Here is a 17,599-nt window from a genome sequence, read left to right as displayed (position 1 = left end):
ATTTAACCTGGTAATAAAAGACAAATAATGCATTATATGTTTTATTGGTCGATATGGTTCTCGCTATAAGTTACTCAAAAATACCGTTCTCGTAGCAGTTTCTCTCGGGCGGTGGAAGTGGGGACAGGATGGCTGGTAAGGCTGCATTCTCCCAATAACCTGAAACAGGTTAATCGAGTTAATACAAATTGGTGAAGGATCCGTTGGAGGGAATATACCGGGGAATCTATCGCCGCTGGACATATTACACTGCATACTCAACGGAGCTTCGTGGTAGACCTCGTCCAATAGCTGCACCCTCATCTTATTCCACTCGATCGACTGGTAATTAGTCGATATACCGTTCAATGGAGACGTGGGTTGATTTTCCCACCTGGGTTCAAAAAATTATTCAAAAAACGGTTACGAAATAATGGTGGTTACTCACTCGTTCATGTAATTGAAGAATGTGTCCAGAGCCTGGTCAGAGATCGAGCTTTTGCACACCTCCAGTGGTGTGTGGGGATAATAATGGATATAGTTAACGCACATCTCATCGCTGATGGAAAAACCACCAACAGTCGCGTTTTCCCTGTCCATGGTGTTGTAATCACATCGAGTAACAAGTACGTCTCCCTGAAACTCATTTATTTTAGTGATGGCGCCAGCTGATCTCAACAGAAGTACCGGCAAGATCTTGACAGGTAGTTTAAGACGTCTGATCTCTTGAAAGTGGGTGCTAAAGTGGTTATCACGATTCAGCTCCGGCAATTCCCGACCGAACATATCGAAGTGACGAGTGTACACGCGAACTCCCGTCAAATGGGTGTGTAGTTGTGAACCAAACACCACAATACCATCCGATGGAAGTCCCTGCAATAAGTCACACTCAAAATCACAATAAAATATATCGAAACTCTTATTGTTTAATTAACGAAGCAACAATTCCATGATATTCCAGCAATAAACAATCATTTGCTGATAGTTGGATAATTGATTTACTCCAGTAACTGGTCATACCACAGGTTTTGTAGATGTCATTGGTCATAGATGACCACAAGTCATACATACATTGATAACGGCATTGTGCATGTAAGATATTTCATACAACTGGCTGACGTATCTGTATATTGATATTAAATAATTGGAGACTAAAGACAGCTAGAAAATACAGTTAACTGAAATCCCCTTCTTCAAGAAGACCTTCGACCAATAGACCTTGATTTACCTTGAATTACTCCGAAGAAGTATTAATATAATTGTCTTATATGAGCAGAAACTGGTCGCAAGAATAAATCAAATAACAGAATAACACCATTTTTTTTAGAAAATGTCTATTAAGCATCAATTTCTATTGATTTCTATTTCTATTGAGAGCTCAATTTGGATTAAAATGCTTTAACATCACAAGAAGAAGAAAGGAAATAAAAGGAAATTCTACTAGTATGGTAATACATCAGCTCATCACGAATCTTCAGTCATCAGCAAGAAAACAAAGTAAACTGAATTCTTCTTCCTCAAGAAGATATCTTCAACTAACAAACCTTGATTACTCTGAAGAAGAATCAACAGAATAATTGTCTTATATGAGCAGAAACTAGTCGAAAGAATAAATCAAATAACAAAATAACACCAATTTTGAAAAAAATGTTCAAACACCTGAAGAAAAAGCAGTTCAATTTGAATGAAAATGCTTTAGCATCACAAGAAGAATAACAATTGAAAGGAAATTCTACTAGTATGGTAATAAAAATCAGCTCATTACGAATTTTCAGTCATCAGCAAGAAAAAATAGCAAACTGAATTCTTCTTCATCAGTAAGACGTCTTCAACTAATAAATCTTGATTACTCTAGAAGAATGAACAGAATAATTGTCTTATATGAGCAGAAACTAGTCGAAAGAATAAATCAAATAACAAAATAATACCAATTTGGAAGAAAATGTTCAAACACTAGAAGAGAAAGAGCTCCACTTGAATGAAAATATTTAAAAACCACAAGAAGAAGAACAATTGAAAGGAAGTCCTACTAGTATGGTAACACATTAGCTCGCAAGAATCTTCAGTTATTATACATATATAACATCTGCATCAGTAAAATGATCTATTTAGTACAAAACTTAATTTTGTTCAATTAATTTTACTAATTGTTGATAGTAGCTGGACTATTACTGAGTTGCTAGTGGATTTTAGACCAAAATATTATCTTTATCTAAAGAATTAAGTAGATAATACAAAAAAACAAAGGTGAAAATAACTTACAACTGATGTACAAGAACTGATACAATATCCTGTTAGGGAGAACAATTCCTGACCAGGAGGGATCGCCATTTTATCAGTATACTCCAGACCCAATTCGATGATACCAGCATCCATCTCTCTCAGTTTGTCGGATACATGGAACCTGATGCCAGAACTGTCCACGAATCCTGAAAATAACGTGTTGCTTGATGATTGATGATGTGGTTTCGGATTTTTCACCTGATTTTAGTTCTGGATTGTTGTAGTGGATCTCCAACATGACATAGGGATTGAAGCCTTCGCCTCCCAAAGGCAGGGCGGCTTCCTCTGGATAAGTGAATGGTAGAGCACCCATAGCCCAGGCAGCTAGTACTCTTTTACAGACCATGGTTTCCTGTGGTCGGTCTGGTGAGAAGCAATCACCGTTATACAGAGGAATTTCCTTGCCAGGGTCCGCTTCGCAGTGGAAGATCTCCATGTGATGCACCAGACCCTCACTGGTGTCTTGGATGTTGGCTTCATACTGAAACCCAACAACGTTATTGACGTGAATCGTGAGTAATTTCCTGGCTCACTTGATAAATGTGGTGTTTCTTATGAAACTCCTTGGGAAGCTTGAATACTCTGCACCAGTAGGTGGTTTCTATCGGAGGAACCCTCACTTTATCCGTCGACAGGTCCAGTGTGGTGACGTACCGTGGTAGTTCCGTGTTGGCATCAAGGTTCTTCAATAAAGTGACTCGATTCATTCCGTGGTTCTCCCTTGTTTCTGTGCTTATGTTCAAACCCCGGATATTGGGTACCATTTCGAAGCCTCTGGACCATACCACGTGAGTTGTTCCTTCCTATAACACGTGCCCGCATGATGATTGATTGCTTGAAATGGACTCACGGTTAGTTGGTCACCTCTATGATATAGTCAAGAGGGTCGCAGGTATCGAATTTACGCTTAAAGGTGAACTTCACCACGCCATTCCTGGTTTTTACGCGAAAATCATTGCAGTTTTGCGATTTATCGATGCCGAGTACACCTTCTGCATCAGCATGCGTATCCTGAAACCAATATGACGTTACAAAGACCCGGAAATAACCGGCTCATCAAGTACCTACCGTCAACTTATATTTCCCCCTCGCCGTCCTCCACAAGACGCAATAATCCGCCGGATACAGTTCGCCGCGATCAGAAAAACCGAAAGCAAACCATCCGAAGCCGGCGGGTAGATGAATTTCCAAGGTCGCCTCATCCTCGGAGTAGTTCAATATCCAGTGGAGGGAGATGGTGTTGTCTCCATTGAGGGCCAAGTGAAACACCTCATTTTTTTCTGATAAAGGTCAATTAGATATAACGAAGAACAATTGGAAATCGAAGGTAGTTAAATTTGGCGAATAGGGTGACATGTAAACTAGTCCAAAACGTAAGAATAATATTAAGAATCTGTTTTTGTATACGTTTTGAGGCAATGCATGAACCACACCTTTTGTCTTCCCAAAAATGAAGAAAATTGCTGGGAAGCTTTTATGCGTCTAGCGTACAGGCCGAATCTTGCTCCGTTCGATTACCATTTGTTCCAGACGCTGCAAAATTCTCTTAATGCTGTATGAATTGTATGTGAGTATATTGGAAACAAAACCGAAATTACTTTTTCCCCAAACTATTATATAAAAAATGTATAGACATTAATCGTTAAAAAAGTATTTAAATTAATTTTCGTAATATATGCTAAATAATTGAAAAGTACTGTAATAAATATTTATATAAGTAATATAGATAACCAGTAAAACATATAAGAACAAAAATTTAATTCAGCAATTAAAACATTTAGTTATACGAGAAAAATGACATTATATTAGTAAATATACAATAAAAAACCACCCTTACTCACCACAACTACAAAACAAGACACCGGTTTCACAAAGAACCACCACTATCACTGTTAGTACGAACAATTTCATGGTGCTGACATTATTCAGTTTTCAGATACAGACAGCCGTTGGCGGTGATGCCCCAACAGCTTGTTTTAAATATTGTTTGAATCTTTCCAGATCCGTGAACTTATATCCCATGGCGAAGATACTAATGGCGCAGGTCTGTTGGATGTTTTACCAAACCTTGTACCCTCTTCGCTTTTCTCGATTTATTTTTAATATATCCCTGCTTAATACAACACGGGCAAAAAATATTGTCCTACATATGTCAGTTTTAATTGTTAATTCATATATGTGTGGTTATCACAGACGTTTATCCAAGGCCTATTGCGATCATTCGCGAAAAATTACGAAATTCAATAAAAAAATTAAAGAGTCAATAAAAATTTGATTTATACTAAAACGGTTGGTCGGTAAAAAAGATATCTTTACGACCGAACGTATGCATTAATTACTCCATTAGTCCTGGTTCCCGAAGGAATGTAATAAAGCCGGCGACACGTAGGTCTCGTCGATTCACAATGCGGCCAAAGAATTCCTTCGGCCGAATAACTTCCGTTTCATTAAATTCTTCGGGTCTTTATTAAATCCTTTCTATCTTTCCATATCTGCCAAGAAAGAAATGATTTTTTACATACGATTTTAATATGTTTTTTTGGTTCCCAAATAATTTACACGCTATTTTTATTAAATATAATTGAAAAGTTATCAATACTGTGTAGTAACTTTTAGGAACCTTAACCTTACTCTAAGAACAGCAAAAACAAATTGTGATTTTGGACTTAACCTAACAAATATGACAGAGTGTTTTGTATCTGAAGACTTTCTATGAAGAAGAAACCATCCTAGGTTTTTGTAGTAAGTGTATTTTGTTTGAAGCGTCAAACGTCAATTCATTTATTTGTCATTTCTGGGACTACTTTGTCTTTTTGTAATATGTTTCTTCAATAATGAATGAATTACAGTGTGCAAATTCTGTGATTTTTTGCCATTTTCAATTGTTTTCCTCTCATTTATGTTTAGGGACTTTAAACTTAATGATAATTTGAGGGCTTATAGAGAATTTTAGGTAGAATATAATGGTACTATATTAAAATATATACAATTTTTGGCTTTCAAGTTATACAATGAAAAGTATACTTTCAAATAATTAGCGGATTTCTGTTAATGTTATATCTACTTAAAAATATAAATTTCAGTATAATTTAACATAACTTTTAATATGCTGAATTGTTATGTTATTAGTACTATATTTGAATTTCCCTGTTCTGTATTGTCATTATCAGTAATATTTTTAAAATAACTATACTGGTAGGAATAGAGTTGTACGAATTATTATTTATTTATTTATTTACTTTATATTTTAAAAGCCCATCAGCCTCTTGGGCTGTTTAGGGTCGAGTTACAATGTATTTTTAAATAAAGTATACAAAAATGACGATGCCATTCAAAAATAATACTATACAAATTACGATAGAGAATAATTACAAAAAGTGTATCAAACCAGCGGCGGTTAAAAAGTTGAAAAGCATATCCACATGCTTGGGCTGAACCAGTTGTTTTAATGATCTTGGCATTCCGAGCTGTCGTCTCAGTACCTCAAACTATTTATTATTAGAACATAATAGTGTCAAATAGTAAATAATATAGTGTTGCTGCTTGAATGGCTATTAAACAAGCACACACTAGGACCCATAGTCTATCCAAAGTTGGTGTGAACATACGTCATCTCAATTTATGACGTTTAAAACGGTGCAACGTTGCCATATCACCTCTGAGTTTTAGTTTATTTAGTCTTTAGATCTATAACAACATTCTAATCTAAACAAAACACTACAGTTCACAGTTCAAGTTAACTACAGTTAATTATAAACTCACGATAGTTTATAGGTTGGAGTTAAAACCTCTTATCACTATTGTTTTCAAGAATTTTACATACGTTTGACAACCGGACGACTTTGACAGGCTCATTCGTTTGCTTGTTCGAATTAATCAGACAGCATCGTGTCTCCTTTTAACTAGAATAAAATGAGAAGGAAGATATTGTCTGATTCTAAAACGAATTTACAATTTGTGGCAGGCAATACATTAAACACTTTGATGAGTTATGTTCACAGGAACTTTGGATACACTACATCATAGGGAGTAGAATTAGCTTTTTCAGAGCAACCTCTCATTTATCATTAATATTATTCATTTTGAAAGTCTGAATTTCGATTAAAAATAACAATTTTGAATATCGTAACCAACAAGAATTGTTGTAAAAAAAAATACAGTTTAAGTTTGACGTCTATCTGCTTATTTGAGAGGTAGGATTAAAATGTAACGGCATCGTTTAGATACCGCGAAGGAAAACTCGTTATTGCAGGTTAATTATGAATTACGGAGGCGGAAAAGTCGATGCGGCAGGAAGATGGTCGCAGTAACAGCAGGTCGAAATAAACTTTTCCTCTAAGCTGATTAAGGAAACGTCTATGGGCGGATTTAATTAAAAAGTTTCGGTACGTCACTTAATTACGTGTCATTAGTCAACGATTGACAAGCTACGATTTTGTGTTTTTCTTATATCGGGACTGTAACTTAATTATCAAGGATTTACGTAAATTACACTATATTTCACCCAATATTTCATATTTAAAGTTTATTATAAAGCAGGCCATTAAAAGTCATCGAAAGGCATATCATTTTTATAATAAATAATTAGATATATATATATATATATTTAAATCACTATTATATTCTTGCTAGTTTAATTCATGATTCAACCAGGCAACCAGTAAAACGTTCAGGTTACATTACTGTTTCTGCACTATTTTAAAAACCGCCTAGTAATCGAATTATTACTATGATTTATTAAATAATTTTAAATATATTTAACATCATTACTGATATATGCAAAAAAGGCAACATAGGAAACAAGCAATTAGAAACCGTGTGTTCATAATTCTGTTGCAGGCAACCAGTAAAATCACTATATACACAATCTTTGAGATTTGCTTGTTGAGTGTTACTTTATATTCTTGATATTTTATAACTAAAGAGGAAAACTGGAGTTTTAATTAATAACACATAAAATAGAAACGTTTTTATTACTCAAAATATATAAACATAGAATATAAACTATTGGTAAATAAACTTTTATATCCTTTTATTAAACCAAAATTTTCATTCAACTATGATTATTCGGGATGTGGTTGAAAATATTTTCTCTCACTGATATTTAATAACGAGTAAATAAAAAGACGAAACAACATTTTTGTCTTATTATTAAATATACATCAACGTCAGGCAACCGGTGTTTATTTTTCTTGTCATAGGCAACCAACAATTTCACGATATATCACCAGTATTATTTCTCTTTAAAAAGAGGAAGAATTAATAGGTTAAACTGACAAAACAAAACGTTTTTATTCTATTTATTAAACGATAAATACGCTGAGATTAAAATAAAAATATATTTCGTGGTTGAAACTTAATTAGAACAGAATGGTCCGCGTAGAGACTCAGTAGGCCGAGGTCATCTGGGCCGAGGCCCAGGAGGCGTCCTGCGAGGCGGCCCTCCTCCTCACCTTGGAGAAGTAGCGGTGCTGCATCGCCTCCCTCGCCGAGATCCTCTCCATGTGGTCGATCTTCAGGCAGTTGTCGAGCAGGTCCAGGGCGTCGCTGTCCACCAGGTATTCGTTCTCCGTGTTGACGAACCGCTGCCAGGGTTTGCGCGAGTGGTGGCCCAGGATCTGGTGGAGGGTGTTGTCGAGTTTGATGCGGTACTTCATCAGGTAGTTGTCCAGCTCGGATCGTCCTATTACAATGATGAAGAAAACGGATTTTCGATGGAGGTAACAGGAGGGTAGACGAAGCCAAGGCTCACCGAGAACGCTGACGATCTTGAGCAGCTGGTCGTAGTTGCTGCTGCCGTGGAAGAAGGGCTCCTTGCGGAACAGCATCGAGGCTAACATACAACCGAAACTCCAGATGTCCAGCGAGTAGTCGTAGTAGCCGTAGTCGACTAGCAGTTCCGGGCTCTTGAAGTACCGGGAGGCCACCCGCACGTTGTACTCTTGCCCGGGATGGTAGAACTCCGCGAGGCCCCAGTCGATAAGGCGGATCTTCCGATTCTCCAGGTCCACGATCAGATTGTGGGGCTTGACGTCCCTGAAAACGAAAAAACTGACACAAGACGACCCGGAAATCGGCGACCTCTACCTGTGCATGATACCGTTCGAGTGACAGAAGTCCAACGCCTTCAGAACCTCAAATAAATAGTAGCGGGTGTCCTCCTCCGACAGCTTCAAATGCACATTCTTGAAGTCTTCGCTCTTGACCAGCTGCTCGAACACCAAGGCGGTGAGATTCATCGGAATCTCTACCACCGACAGTAGCTTGATGATATTAACGCCACCTAAACGTCAAAACAATAAACCACATGGGAGTAAACAAGATGTCCTATATGATTAGATTGATCTGCTGGCTGTTTTTAGATGAAATTATACTTGACGAAATTAATTTACAACAAAAAACTTGTTTTTTAACTTGTTTTTTAACTGGTGATAGAGGAAGTTAAACAATTATAGCCAAGCTGAGACGACACATTGAGTTTATGAATATATAAGAAACTCCAGGAAATATATGTTGGTATACTATATATTATTGGTACAAAATTCCTTCAAAAACACAACTAAAATCAGAGTATGAATAACAATTATTATATATTCTGGATATTTAGGGTCACAGAATCGCCATAGTGAGAGAAAAATCACTAGAAGAAAATTAAATGTGATCTGCAACATTGCTCAAGTTTTCGATAAAGTATGGCACGAGGGTTGAAGGCATAAGATTAAATTGGTTCTTCCTGACCAACATTTAAACATTTAAACATTTAAACATTTTAGAGTCTTATATAACTGACCGAAACTTCAAGTAGATGCCTAGTTTATCTTCAGGAAAATACAAGCAGGTGTGCCATTGGTGAGTGTATTGGGACAACTCCTTTATCTGCTATACACTCAGGACGTTTAATGAAAATGTTGTTGCTGCATTTGCAGATAATACTATAATCCGAGCCATTGGAAATAAGAATACTAAATCGGTCTAAAAATTACCAACAGCTATTGTCGAAATTCAACAAAATAATCAAGCACAAGCCAGTATATATATAAATAACAACAAGTAGTTCCATACGGAAATACAGTCAAATATCTTGGCATGAGTCTTGATGTTAAACTGTTGTGGAAGCCAAAAAATGTACTGGTTATTGGGTAGATACCAACAAGTCTTGAAACCAGTGTGGACTTACGTTATTCAGGGTTGTGCCAGCCAAAGCAATAGAAATATTATACAAATATCCCAAAATAAGGTACTGTACTGTAGAAACTGTCGATGGTGTTATCTAGTACTATGCCCAAAGACATGATTAGATGCTCCATCAGCACATCAATGTTGAGGATCTCTAGTTCCTAGATAATGATGGCTTAGTCAGAAGATTATAAAGAGTAAAACCATTTGATTTAATTCAGTGAAATTATTAGTAAAACTCAGTGTACATTAAAAACACACACATAGATGTTTAGCCCAGGAAGATGTTGTCTATCGTAGAATAAGTACTTCGTAATTTTAAGACCAAAAAATATATTCTACGTGTGACAACATCAACGAAATTACCAGAATAGGACACATTTCATACATTTCAAAGGTCTATAATGGCAAAGAATGTAAAAAGTAAAAGTTATCCAACAATGTTTGGTTGTTATCCAAACCATTGCTCATAGTGGTTAGAAAAAATATAATATGCGAGGGTCTATATATGATAAGAATATGAAAGGAACAAACACAAAGAACATTTAGGGCACACTGGTAGCGTGAAAAGACCAAAAGAAAAAGCAAAGAAATACATCAATAATATGCAATGAAATTTCATCAAGTATTAGTGCTAAAGTTTGTTCTGTCTATTTAGTTTTCATTAATATTTTCAGTAACTCAGTTAAACATTATCTATCAAATTCAAATTCCTTTCTATTCAAAGTTATTTTGAATATACGTCATCTAAATTTGTAACGTCAAAACGTCGCAATGTTGCCGCATCAACTCTGAGTTTTAGTTTAGTTTAAAAATGTTATCAAATATAATTTATTTTAATATTACAGTACATCGAAAAACTACAGTTAATTATACAGCCACAATAGCTTATTGGTTAGAGTTATAACCTCTTATCACTATCGCATTCAAGAAATTTGCATACGTCTGACAATCGGACGACTCTGACAGGCCCATTCCTTTACGCGTTCGAAATAACCAGACAGCATTGTGTCTCTTTTTAACTAGAATAAAGTGAGAAGGAAAATATTTCCTGGTTCTAAAACGAATTTACAAATTGCCGCAGACAATACAAACATAACCAAATTAAATTGAAACGTTATTCATTTTATTTAAGTGCGACTGCTCTCAACTAGCCAATGATATATTACGTCTTGTTCACTTCCATGTAGTCTCAAAACAATAACAAACATAACCTAAACAACATCGAGTAAAGTATTTCCGGCAACATAACCAAACTGACCTTTCAGACAGTCCAGTATCTTGATTTCACGCTTTATCTTCTTTTTTCTGACCGGTTTCAGCATTTTCACGATAACCCTTTCGCATTTGGACTCGTGCAAAGCCTCGAACACTATAAGAAAACCCTCGTAATGAAGGGGAAATTAAATAACACGCTTCGGGACTTTACCGATGCTGTATTTCCCGCTGCCTACTTTCTGTATTAGGCTGTAGTCATCGATTCGATCGTATTCCGGTTGGAAATTGTCATATTCGTAATATGTGCTTGGTTTTTTCGTCAAGACGTCCGCGTACACTCTGGATACAGTCTTGATAATATCATTTTTGGCTTCACTGAAATACAAATCGCTGTATAACGCTATGACATAAAGTTTGAAGATACTGGTTAGAACAATTCAATAGATATACGCGTATCCTAACATTTAAGAACATTTATATTTCAATCTGCTACATTGCCAGTTGATATATGTAATAAGATATGCAAATGCCTTTTTTAATACTTATTTTTAACGCAAAACTAAAAAAAAATCTATTTAATTATTCTAACATCTGAAATTAATTATTAAAAAGGTAACTTCATTATTACAAGCACTGAAATATTATTATTTATTAACCATTCTAAGTAACTGTCGATTTAATTTAAGGACTATTTATGAACGTAACTCAGCTAACAAAAGAAGACACCATAGATAAAGAACCAGAACTACAAATTAAACTATCCACCTAGAGCTAGGGTATTCAAAAATATGACTTATTCGAATGATCTATCAACAAACGAAATAAAAACAAATAAAAAAGCGTAGTATATCATTTAATAATGACAAGCTGGCTTGGTTGGTGCAATGGTAAAGACAACAGGACGATACACCTACTCTTGCGATAGTCGCGGGTTCGAATCTTGCTGGGACATGGTCGTAAATTTATATTTGTGATTGTTTAATATTTGTAATTGTTCTAGTCAAGAGTACCAAATCCGACAAGGAAAATGATCCCAGTGACGCCACTAACCAGGCTGTGTAAGACCGGATGTCTTCTGGGATGATATCTAAGTTGGTCACTCGCCAGTCGGTAGCTTAATGCCGAGAACCGTGGTTCGGAGCCCACGTTAAACAGTAAGTCCAGTACAGATAAACCCTCGTTGGTAAAATACTTTAAAATTAAAAAAATAATAATAAAAAATAATGATAATTATTATTATTATTATTTGAACGGAATGGGACAAAAAAATCTTGTAAATGTCCAAAAAATAGTAAATATTTACGACTATATATGGAAAAATATTATAAAAAAATGGCAAATTGGATGTTTCTTAAATAAAAATAAAACTCTCAAAATATATGTATTTTGGGACGGAAAAAACGAAAATCCATATTAAATTGGTTTGCGAGTTATATATACACTAAGTTTTGTAAATACAATTTTCATTGTATAATTTAAAACTAAAAGCTGTAGGAAAATCGTTATACTACTATCCGATTCAGTGGACAATTCTTTATAATCCTTGTATTTTTCATTAACTTGCTGTTATTTGAATGGAGATGGCAAGAAACATCTTGAGAAAGTCAAAAAATCGCCAGTTTTCACGAGTACATATGTATGAAAGTGTTAAATTTTTTTAGCTCTCGGTGAAAGATAAAACTCTCAAGATATATTTGTATACTGAGGCGAAAGAAACAAAATCCATGTTAAATTGTTTTAGAATTTATAAGTTTTAAGTTTTGTGACATAATTAGAAATCCACTCATGGTTTGAAAGCACATTTTCCATTGTATAACTTAAAAACTAAAAGTTGAATGAATATTGTTATACTACCAATCGATTCAGCATAAAATTCTTTATATCCCTGTAATTTCGACATCTTGACAATATAACATGATACAATAAAACGTATTCTCTATATTTTGCTCCGTATTTTCTAATTTTTATTGCTAAGTTGCATTAATATATAGCTTTTAAAAAATACTGAAACTGTTATAATGTTCAAAACAATAAAATTAAGTCAAACCGGTGCATCAAGTATGAAAAAATCACTAATAATATATAATTATTGCATAAATCTGTAGTTTTAATTGGTGTCGTTTAATACGTTTAAAGTTGTTATTAATCCACAATCATTTATCTCTAAATGTAACGGATTATAATCAAATTTGGTAAATCTGAGCCTATATTGTTTATAAATCTAACCTGTAATTATGTATATCGCATTTCTCTTAAATATATATAATACACACAAACTGACAACATAGCCTGAAATATAATCTTTTTGAAATTTTAGTTGCGCGCATATAAAGAATTTGTTCTGTTTAACTAAGTCACAAACTATTCTTTAACACAGTACAAGACAACGTCTATGCACTATTATCCTTACTGAGGATAGAATGATGATTATATAAAGTTCCCCGAAACACTGTTTGCATATTTACCATTCGTTCTTGTCAATCTGCGGATAAAACTCGAAAGGTATTCTTGTTGAAAGCATCGAATTTAGAAACATCGCGTTATCGAAACTCCTTACGTTATAGTTTTCGGTAACTAATTTAATTCATTGTGTAAATGTTTCGAACAAATACGACATAAAGAGATAACAAGGCTTAGAAGATTACTAATAATTTACACAACGCCAGATAAAACGTTCTACGACGACAGAAAAAACAACCCCGTGCGGTACTTACGAGTTGTCGTCTTCATAGTTATCTAAAATCGCCGGTTTGAACATATTCTTTGGGACTGATTTTATTTGTAAACACCAAATAGTTGACAGGAAACTTGACTAGAATTTTTGTCTCGCAGAGAACTGATTGATACGTCAAAAATAAAAATCACGGCCTGCCTCATTTGGATTGTCGTTATTGGAAGATGACTAACTTATCGATATTTTGTTCAACAAGTTGAAACAGGTTTGTATATCTGCCTGAATTTGGCATTGGTTCTGGAAGTATTTTTATTATTTTCTAGTGTAATTTTAATTTCAAGTGACTTATATATATTAAAACAATTTCATTTTAGTATTAAATTTTAATTACAATTTTGAAATTTATTAAACGAGAAGATAAATTGTACAGATAAAACCTAACCAAGTGTGTCACATAGAAAAAGTGTGTCATTGTTGTCGTTCATAAAAAGTTTTACGGTATATTTTTTTTAACGAAGAATGCAATATTTGCATAATATTACTCTGGTTTTTATTTGTATTTTGTTTAAGATAAATATGTGCCTGAACGATAAATGTTTTCATAATCTTCGCGATTTGTTCGAGTTTAAAACCCGTTGTTATGCATTCAGAGACAAACCTTTATCTTCCTTTAGAAGACGGATATGTTGTAGCCTATGCTGATGGAGCGTGCGTTAAAAATGGTCTTAGTGAAGCCAAAAGTGCCTATGGAGTATGGTTTTCTGACAAATGTCCATTGTACGTGCAAATTTTGGTATATGCTGTTTTCTTAAGTTGTGTGTTTTTTTAGGAATATAGGAATGCCGTTGGATGGTCCTGCAACGAATATGAGAGCCGAAGTTCAAGCATCGACAGCAGCATTACAATTAATCCACAAATTAGGTAACAAAATCCTTGAGGGAAGTTAAATGATTATTATTGTTTTTGTCAGGTTACGATAAAGCCAAGATCTACACCGACTCTAGTTATATATTGAGCTGTGTCAATGGGTGGATAGACAAGTGGAAGGCCAATGATTGGTGTAAAGGTAACAGGAAACCTGTTAAAAACTATGATGTACTGTTAAAGTTTGATGGTGCTTGCAGTATATTCTCTGATATCAAATGGGTATGTGACCAAAGAGGCTTAGTTTAATCCAGTTTTACCGAGTTCTTTAATTGTTTTTAGGAACATGTTTGTGGCCATTCAGGACATTATGGAAATGAGGCTGCACATAAATTAGCCCAACAAGCTGCTAAATTACAACAAATTACACATTAGTGAATTTTATTTGTACAGTTTAAATACATATAATATACAATAAAAGTGTTTTTTGTCTTATGAAGGTTTGTATCTCATAGCTCCTCTTCTTGCCAGTTCATCTGCTGCTTCATTACCTTTAATACCAGCATGTCCTGCACAGTACTCCTGAAAAATAAGAGGAAATATTTATATTTAATAAAATCCCAGATAATGATGATACACTCACCCATTTAATATCATCAAAATTTTGACACAAACCATCCAAAACAACTAGATCTTCTTTATTCTTCACTGCACCACCTGTTGAAAGTTTCCATCCATTAACTTTCCATTTTTTAATCCATTTAGTTATACAGTTAATAGTAAACTGGGAGTCTGTAAATAGTTTCACCTTCCTGTACCCTAAAATAATAAGTTATAATTCAGCATTATGATTCTTCAACACAGACTACTATCATGAACCTAAGTCTTTAATTATTCGTAGTGCTGCTATAGATGCCTGTATTTCAGCTGTGTTATTTGTAGGCCGTCCTTTGACTGGTTCAGACACATTTCTGTAAAAAAAAACAGTGGATCATTTGATGTTTGAGATTGTTTTGGTGATAATTACAGTGAGTGTCCATCACCAAACCAAACTCCGATGCCAGCTTTGGCATTGGCTTTCCCATTGTTCTCACAAGCACCATCAGTATAAACTACAACATAACCATTCTCATTAGGAACTTCACTTTTACTTTTCTTCGGTTCTGATTCAGAGTCACAATCTAGTAATCTTTTTGCTGACGACTTGGACATATAACATATATTACTACAAATATTAAATTATAAAATAAGAATAACACTGTTAAAAAATTACCTATTAGAACTACCTGAATTGTTCAACAACAATTTTGTACAAGCCGTCAAACGGTTTATTTCTGATCGAATATCCTTTATTCTATCCTCAATAGCGATAGCGTCTCTTTTAGCCTGATTAAGGCTCTGAAGCAGCTGGTTCACTTGTATCACACTACAAGAAATCTATTAAAACCGAACAATAAATATCATACAATACTTACATTGAATTGTCCATTCTTTTTACTCTCACCCTGAACAGATGGCAGGTAATATTACAGTAGTTAAAACTATATTTGATAAATTGTAAATTCAAACTCATTGATTTAAAAATAAACGTCTTATAAGTGACAGTTGTTTTCTTTTTTGTGGGGTTAGGTATAAATTCATAATATAAAAATTAAATTTTTCTTCCTTCATTCTTCTTGTTCTATTACCTATTAATTTTATTTTGTTAGAATTATCCATTATTATTAAGATAATTAGGAATAAAATTATATTCGTGTTTATTGTATCGGTGGTGTCTCAACGATCGGATTAATAATAGCTTGCATCATTGGTTGCCTAATAAAGGATAAGTGTTAAAAAATTAGATTAATTCACAGCACTTGTTATGAATATTATAACGTCGATTATGTTAGGATTGATATAAGAAAGACGTGCTGTTCGAAATTAAATTAAAAAAAAACATTCACGTACGCGTATTTAGGAAACGCCACTTTCACTGGGTGTATCAATAATTGATTTTTATTTTAACTGAGCCGTATATAAGCGATTTTTTATACTTCTTGGGCATCAGTCGTTTAGGTATTACAGTTTGAACCAAGTTAAACATCACTATGTCCTTCCTGAAGGTTGGTGTGGAATTTTCGTTTTTGAATCAGTCTTTATGAACGATGTTTTGAATTATTTCGTAGATTGTAGCAGTTCTGAGCGTGGTAACCCTTTCCAGCGTTGAGTGCCATCTAGGATTTGCTGTAGCTCCAGCTCCCGTTGCGGCTCCGGTGCTAAGATACGCCCAGATCTCTCCTCCCAGTATTCGTCCTTTCTCAGCCCAAGTGAACACTTTCTCGCGTAACTTGCACGTTTTCGATGCTCCCTATGCTGCCGGCGTCCTTCCTGGAGCTCCAGCCATCGTACAGAGAGCCGTCCTACCCCCTCCCGTAACTCCAGTGTTTCCCGCACCTTTTGCAGCACCCGCAGCTCCACTTTTACCCAGAGTCGCTACAGTAGCTTCAGCCTTTGCCCCAGCTGCGCCAGTTTTACCTTACGCCGGTGGATTGTATGCCAGATCGATTCCAGCCATAGCTCCAGCGTTCACTCCAGCTCTGTCTCCACCACTAGCGCCTGCTCCATTGTTAGGATAAGACACGTTAACGTTTAAGCGCCCCCCAGGGTCCTTATTTTTAAGCGGATGATACCAAAGTACTGTATTATATCTACTATGTAAAGTTTTAGACTGACTGATAGTCTAGTAAGCCTTGAATATATAAAATTTGTTTCTATATTTGCTTTTGTTTTTATTATATTTAGTAACTATAAACAAAAAAACCATATAAATATATATTTAATAGCTTTGATATATTTTAAGAAGACGATTTAATTTGACAAGTGTCAACAAAATACGCGATTGGATCAACTTATGAAAGAAGAAAAATATTTTTTATACCTATATATGCAACTAGCGATACACTAGAATGAAAATATTAAAATGATATAACCTAGAAATTATTAAAAGGAATTATATTTTTATGTTGTATTTTAGGCTTTCCTTCTTATCAACTATTCTATGCTGATATGTATATATTTATATTACGTTTTAAAACTAAAGTATCCCATATGTTTATATTAGTTTTTTTTAATATCATTTGGATGTCAATAAAATTTAAGTGACGTAATTTATATTAGATTTTGTGTGGCTATTTTTTGTTAAGTTTTTTGTACTAAAAAAATGTGCATTCTTTAAGGAATGTCTGTTTATATCGAACTATATATTTAATATTTAAACGCATTTTTTCGACCAGTTGGAGAGTTTTTCTTCAACCTTTGTTATATAATAGGTTTTGTTTTATGTTTGCTTCATATAGAAACCTTTTAGAAATGGAAACTGATTAATTATCATATTATAAACACGGAACAGATCCTGTACGAACG

The 17,599-nt window shown here is 34.5% G+C and overlaps 5 protein-coding genes across 7 annotated transcripts; 2 read left to right on the top strand and 3 right to left on the bottom strand.

Moving 5' to 3' along the window:
- Positions 1-27: 27 nt before the first annotated feature.
- Positions 28-4,238, bottom strand: Tbh (Tyramine beta hydroxylase). The gene is made up of 10 exons (XM_076416036.1): positions 4,104-4,238; positions 3,331-3,542; positions 3,127-3,273; positions 2,796-3,065; positions 2,461-2,743; positions 2,242-2,408; positions 667-852; positions 428-615; positions 219-373; positions 28-159 (listed from the first exon to the last, which is right to left on the bottom strand). The coding sequence occupies exons 1-10, from the start codon at positions 4,171-4,173 to the stop codon at positions 71-73; spliced, it is 1,767 nt and encodes a 588-aa protein (XP_076272151.1). The 5' UTR covers positions 4,174-4,238; the 3' UTR covers positions 28-70.
- Positions 4,239-7,218: 2,980 nt separating this feature from the next.
- On the bottom strand, positions 7,219-13,540 carry LOC143203774 (casein kinase II subunit alpha). 2 transcript variants are annotated; one of them, XM_076416039.1, is made up of 6 exons: positions 13,371-13,540; positions 10,868-11,031; positions 10,700-10,810; positions 8,350-8,545; positions 8,015-8,298; positions 7,219-7,945 (listed from the first exon to the last, which is right to left on the bottom strand). In XM_076416039.1, exons 1-6 carry the CDS (start codon positions 13,412-13,414, stop codon positions 7,650-7,652), a joined length of 1,095 nt encoding a protein of 364 aa, XP_076272154.1. In that variant the 5' UTR covers positions 13,415-13,540; the 3' UTR covers positions 7,219-7,649. The 2 variants fall into 2 exon arrangements, with proteins under 2 accessions (XP_076272154.1, XP_076272152.1); XM_076416037.1 differs by lacking the exon at positions 13,371-13,540 and adding an exon at positions 13,122-13,276.
- Positions 13,456-14,689, top strand: LOC143203776 (ribonuclease H1). 2 transcript variants are annotated; one of them, XM_076416041.1, is made up of 5 exons: positions 13,456-13,595; positions 13,901-14,107; positions 14,160-14,251; positions 14,301-14,476; positions 14,537-14,689. In XM_076416041.1, the coding sequence occupies exons 2-5, from the start codon at positions 13,971-13,973 to the stop codon at positions 14,627-14,629; spliced, it is 498 nt and encodes a 165-aa protein (XP_076272156.1). In that variant the 5' UTR covers positions 13,456-13,595; positions 13,901-13,970; the 3' UTR covers positions 14,630-14,689. The 2 variants fall into 2 exon arrangements, with proteins under 2 accessions (XP_076272156.1, XP_076272157.1); XM_076416042.1 differs by having other exon boundaries at positions 13,470-13,595; positions 13,705-14,107.
- rnh1 (ribonuclease H1) lies at positions 14,619-15,829 on the bottom strand. Its single transcript, XM_076416040.1, has 6 exons — positions 15,670-15,829; positions 15,468-15,620; positions 15,222-15,419; positions 15,074-15,165; positions 14,838-15,013; positions 14,619-14,776 (listed from the first exon to the last, which is right to left on the bottom strand). Exons 1-6 carry the CDS (start codon positions 15,765-15,767, stop codon positions 14,687-14,689), a joined length of 807 nt encoding a protein of 268 aa, XP_076272155.1. The 5' UTR covers positions 15,768-15,829; the 3' UTR covers positions 14,619-14,686.
- Positions 15,830-15,921: 92 nt separating this feature from the next.
- Positions 15,922-16,950, top strand: LOC143203778 (uncharacterized). The gene is made up of 2 exons (XM_076416044.1): positions 15,922-16,299; positions 16,363-16,950. The coding sequence occupies exons 1-2, from the start codon at positions 16,285-16,287 to the stop codon at positions 16,810-16,812; spliced, it is 465 nt and encodes a 154-aa protein (XP_076272159.1). The 5' UTR covers positions 15,922-16,284; the 3' UTR covers positions 16,813-16,950.
- The last annotated feature ends 649 nt before the right edge of the window (positions 16,951-17,599 follow it).

Source organism: Rhynchophorus ferrugineus, unplaced genomic scaffold, assembly GCF_030347505.1.
Source record: "Rhynchophorus ferrugineus isolate W39M unplaced genomic scaffold, kcgeb_rfMv2 rfM10, whole genome shotgun sequence".
Classification (NCBI taxonomy): Eukaryota; Metazoa; Arthropoda; class Insecta; order Coleoptera; family Curculionidae; genus Rhynchophorus; species Rhynchophorus ferrugineus.
Note: the sequence above shows the minus strand (reverse complement) of the source record. Positions and strands in the feature narration are given on the sequence as shown.

Excerpts from the sequence above, each read along its gene's own strand:
- Tbh (XM_076416036.1), bottom strand. The coding sequence starts at position 4,173 with ATGAAATTGTTCGTACTAACAGTGATAGTGGTGGTTCTTTGTGAAACC. Across the intron at positions 616-666 it reads TACCTGTCAAGATCTTGCCG|GGAGACGTACTTGTTACTCG; the intron begins GTACTTCTGTTG and ends AATGAGTTTCAG. Across the intron at positions 160-218 it reads CAGCGGCGATAGATTCCCCG|GTTATTGGGAGAATGCAGCC; the intron begins GTATATTCCCTC and ends AACCTGTTTCAG.
- LOC143203774 (XM_076416037.1), bottom strand. The coding sequence starts at position 13,192 with ATGTTTCTAAATTCGATGCTTTCAACAAGAATACCTTTCGAGTTTTAT. Across the intron at positions 11,032-13,121 it reads CAGATTGACAAGAACGAATG|TGAAGCCAAAAATGATATTA; the intron begins GTAAATATGCAA and ends TTTGTATTTCAG. Across the intron at positions 10,811-10,867 it reads CAGCGGGAAATACAGCATCG|TGTTCGAGGCTTTGCACGAG; the intron begins GTAAAGTCCCGA and ends GTTTTCTTATAG.
- LOC143203776 (XM_076416041.1), top strand. The coding sequence starts at position 13,971 with ATGCATTCAGAGACAAACCTTTATCTTCCTTTAGAAGACGGATATGTT. Across the intron at positions 14,108-14,159 it reads TTTTCTGACAAATGTCCATT|GAATATAGGAATGCCGTTGG; the intron begins GTACGTGCAAAT and ends GTGTTTTTTTAG. Across the intron at positions 14,477-14,536 it reads TATTCTCTGATATCAAATGG|GAACATGTTTGTGGCCATTC; the intron begins GTATGTGACCAA and ends AATTGTTTTTAG.
- rnh1 (XM_076416040.1), bottom strand. The coding sequence starts at position 15,767 with ATGAGTTTGAATTTACAATTTATCAAATATAGTTTTAACTACTGTAAT. Across the intron at positions 15,621-15,669 it reads AAAAGAATGGACAATTCAAT|TGTGATACAAGTGAACCAGC; the intron begins GTAAGTATTGTA and ends GATTTCTTGTAG. Across the intron at positions 14,777-14,837 it reads ATTTTGATGATATTAAATGG|GAGTACTGTGCAGGACATGC; the intron begins GTGAGTGTATCA and ends CTTATTTTTCAG.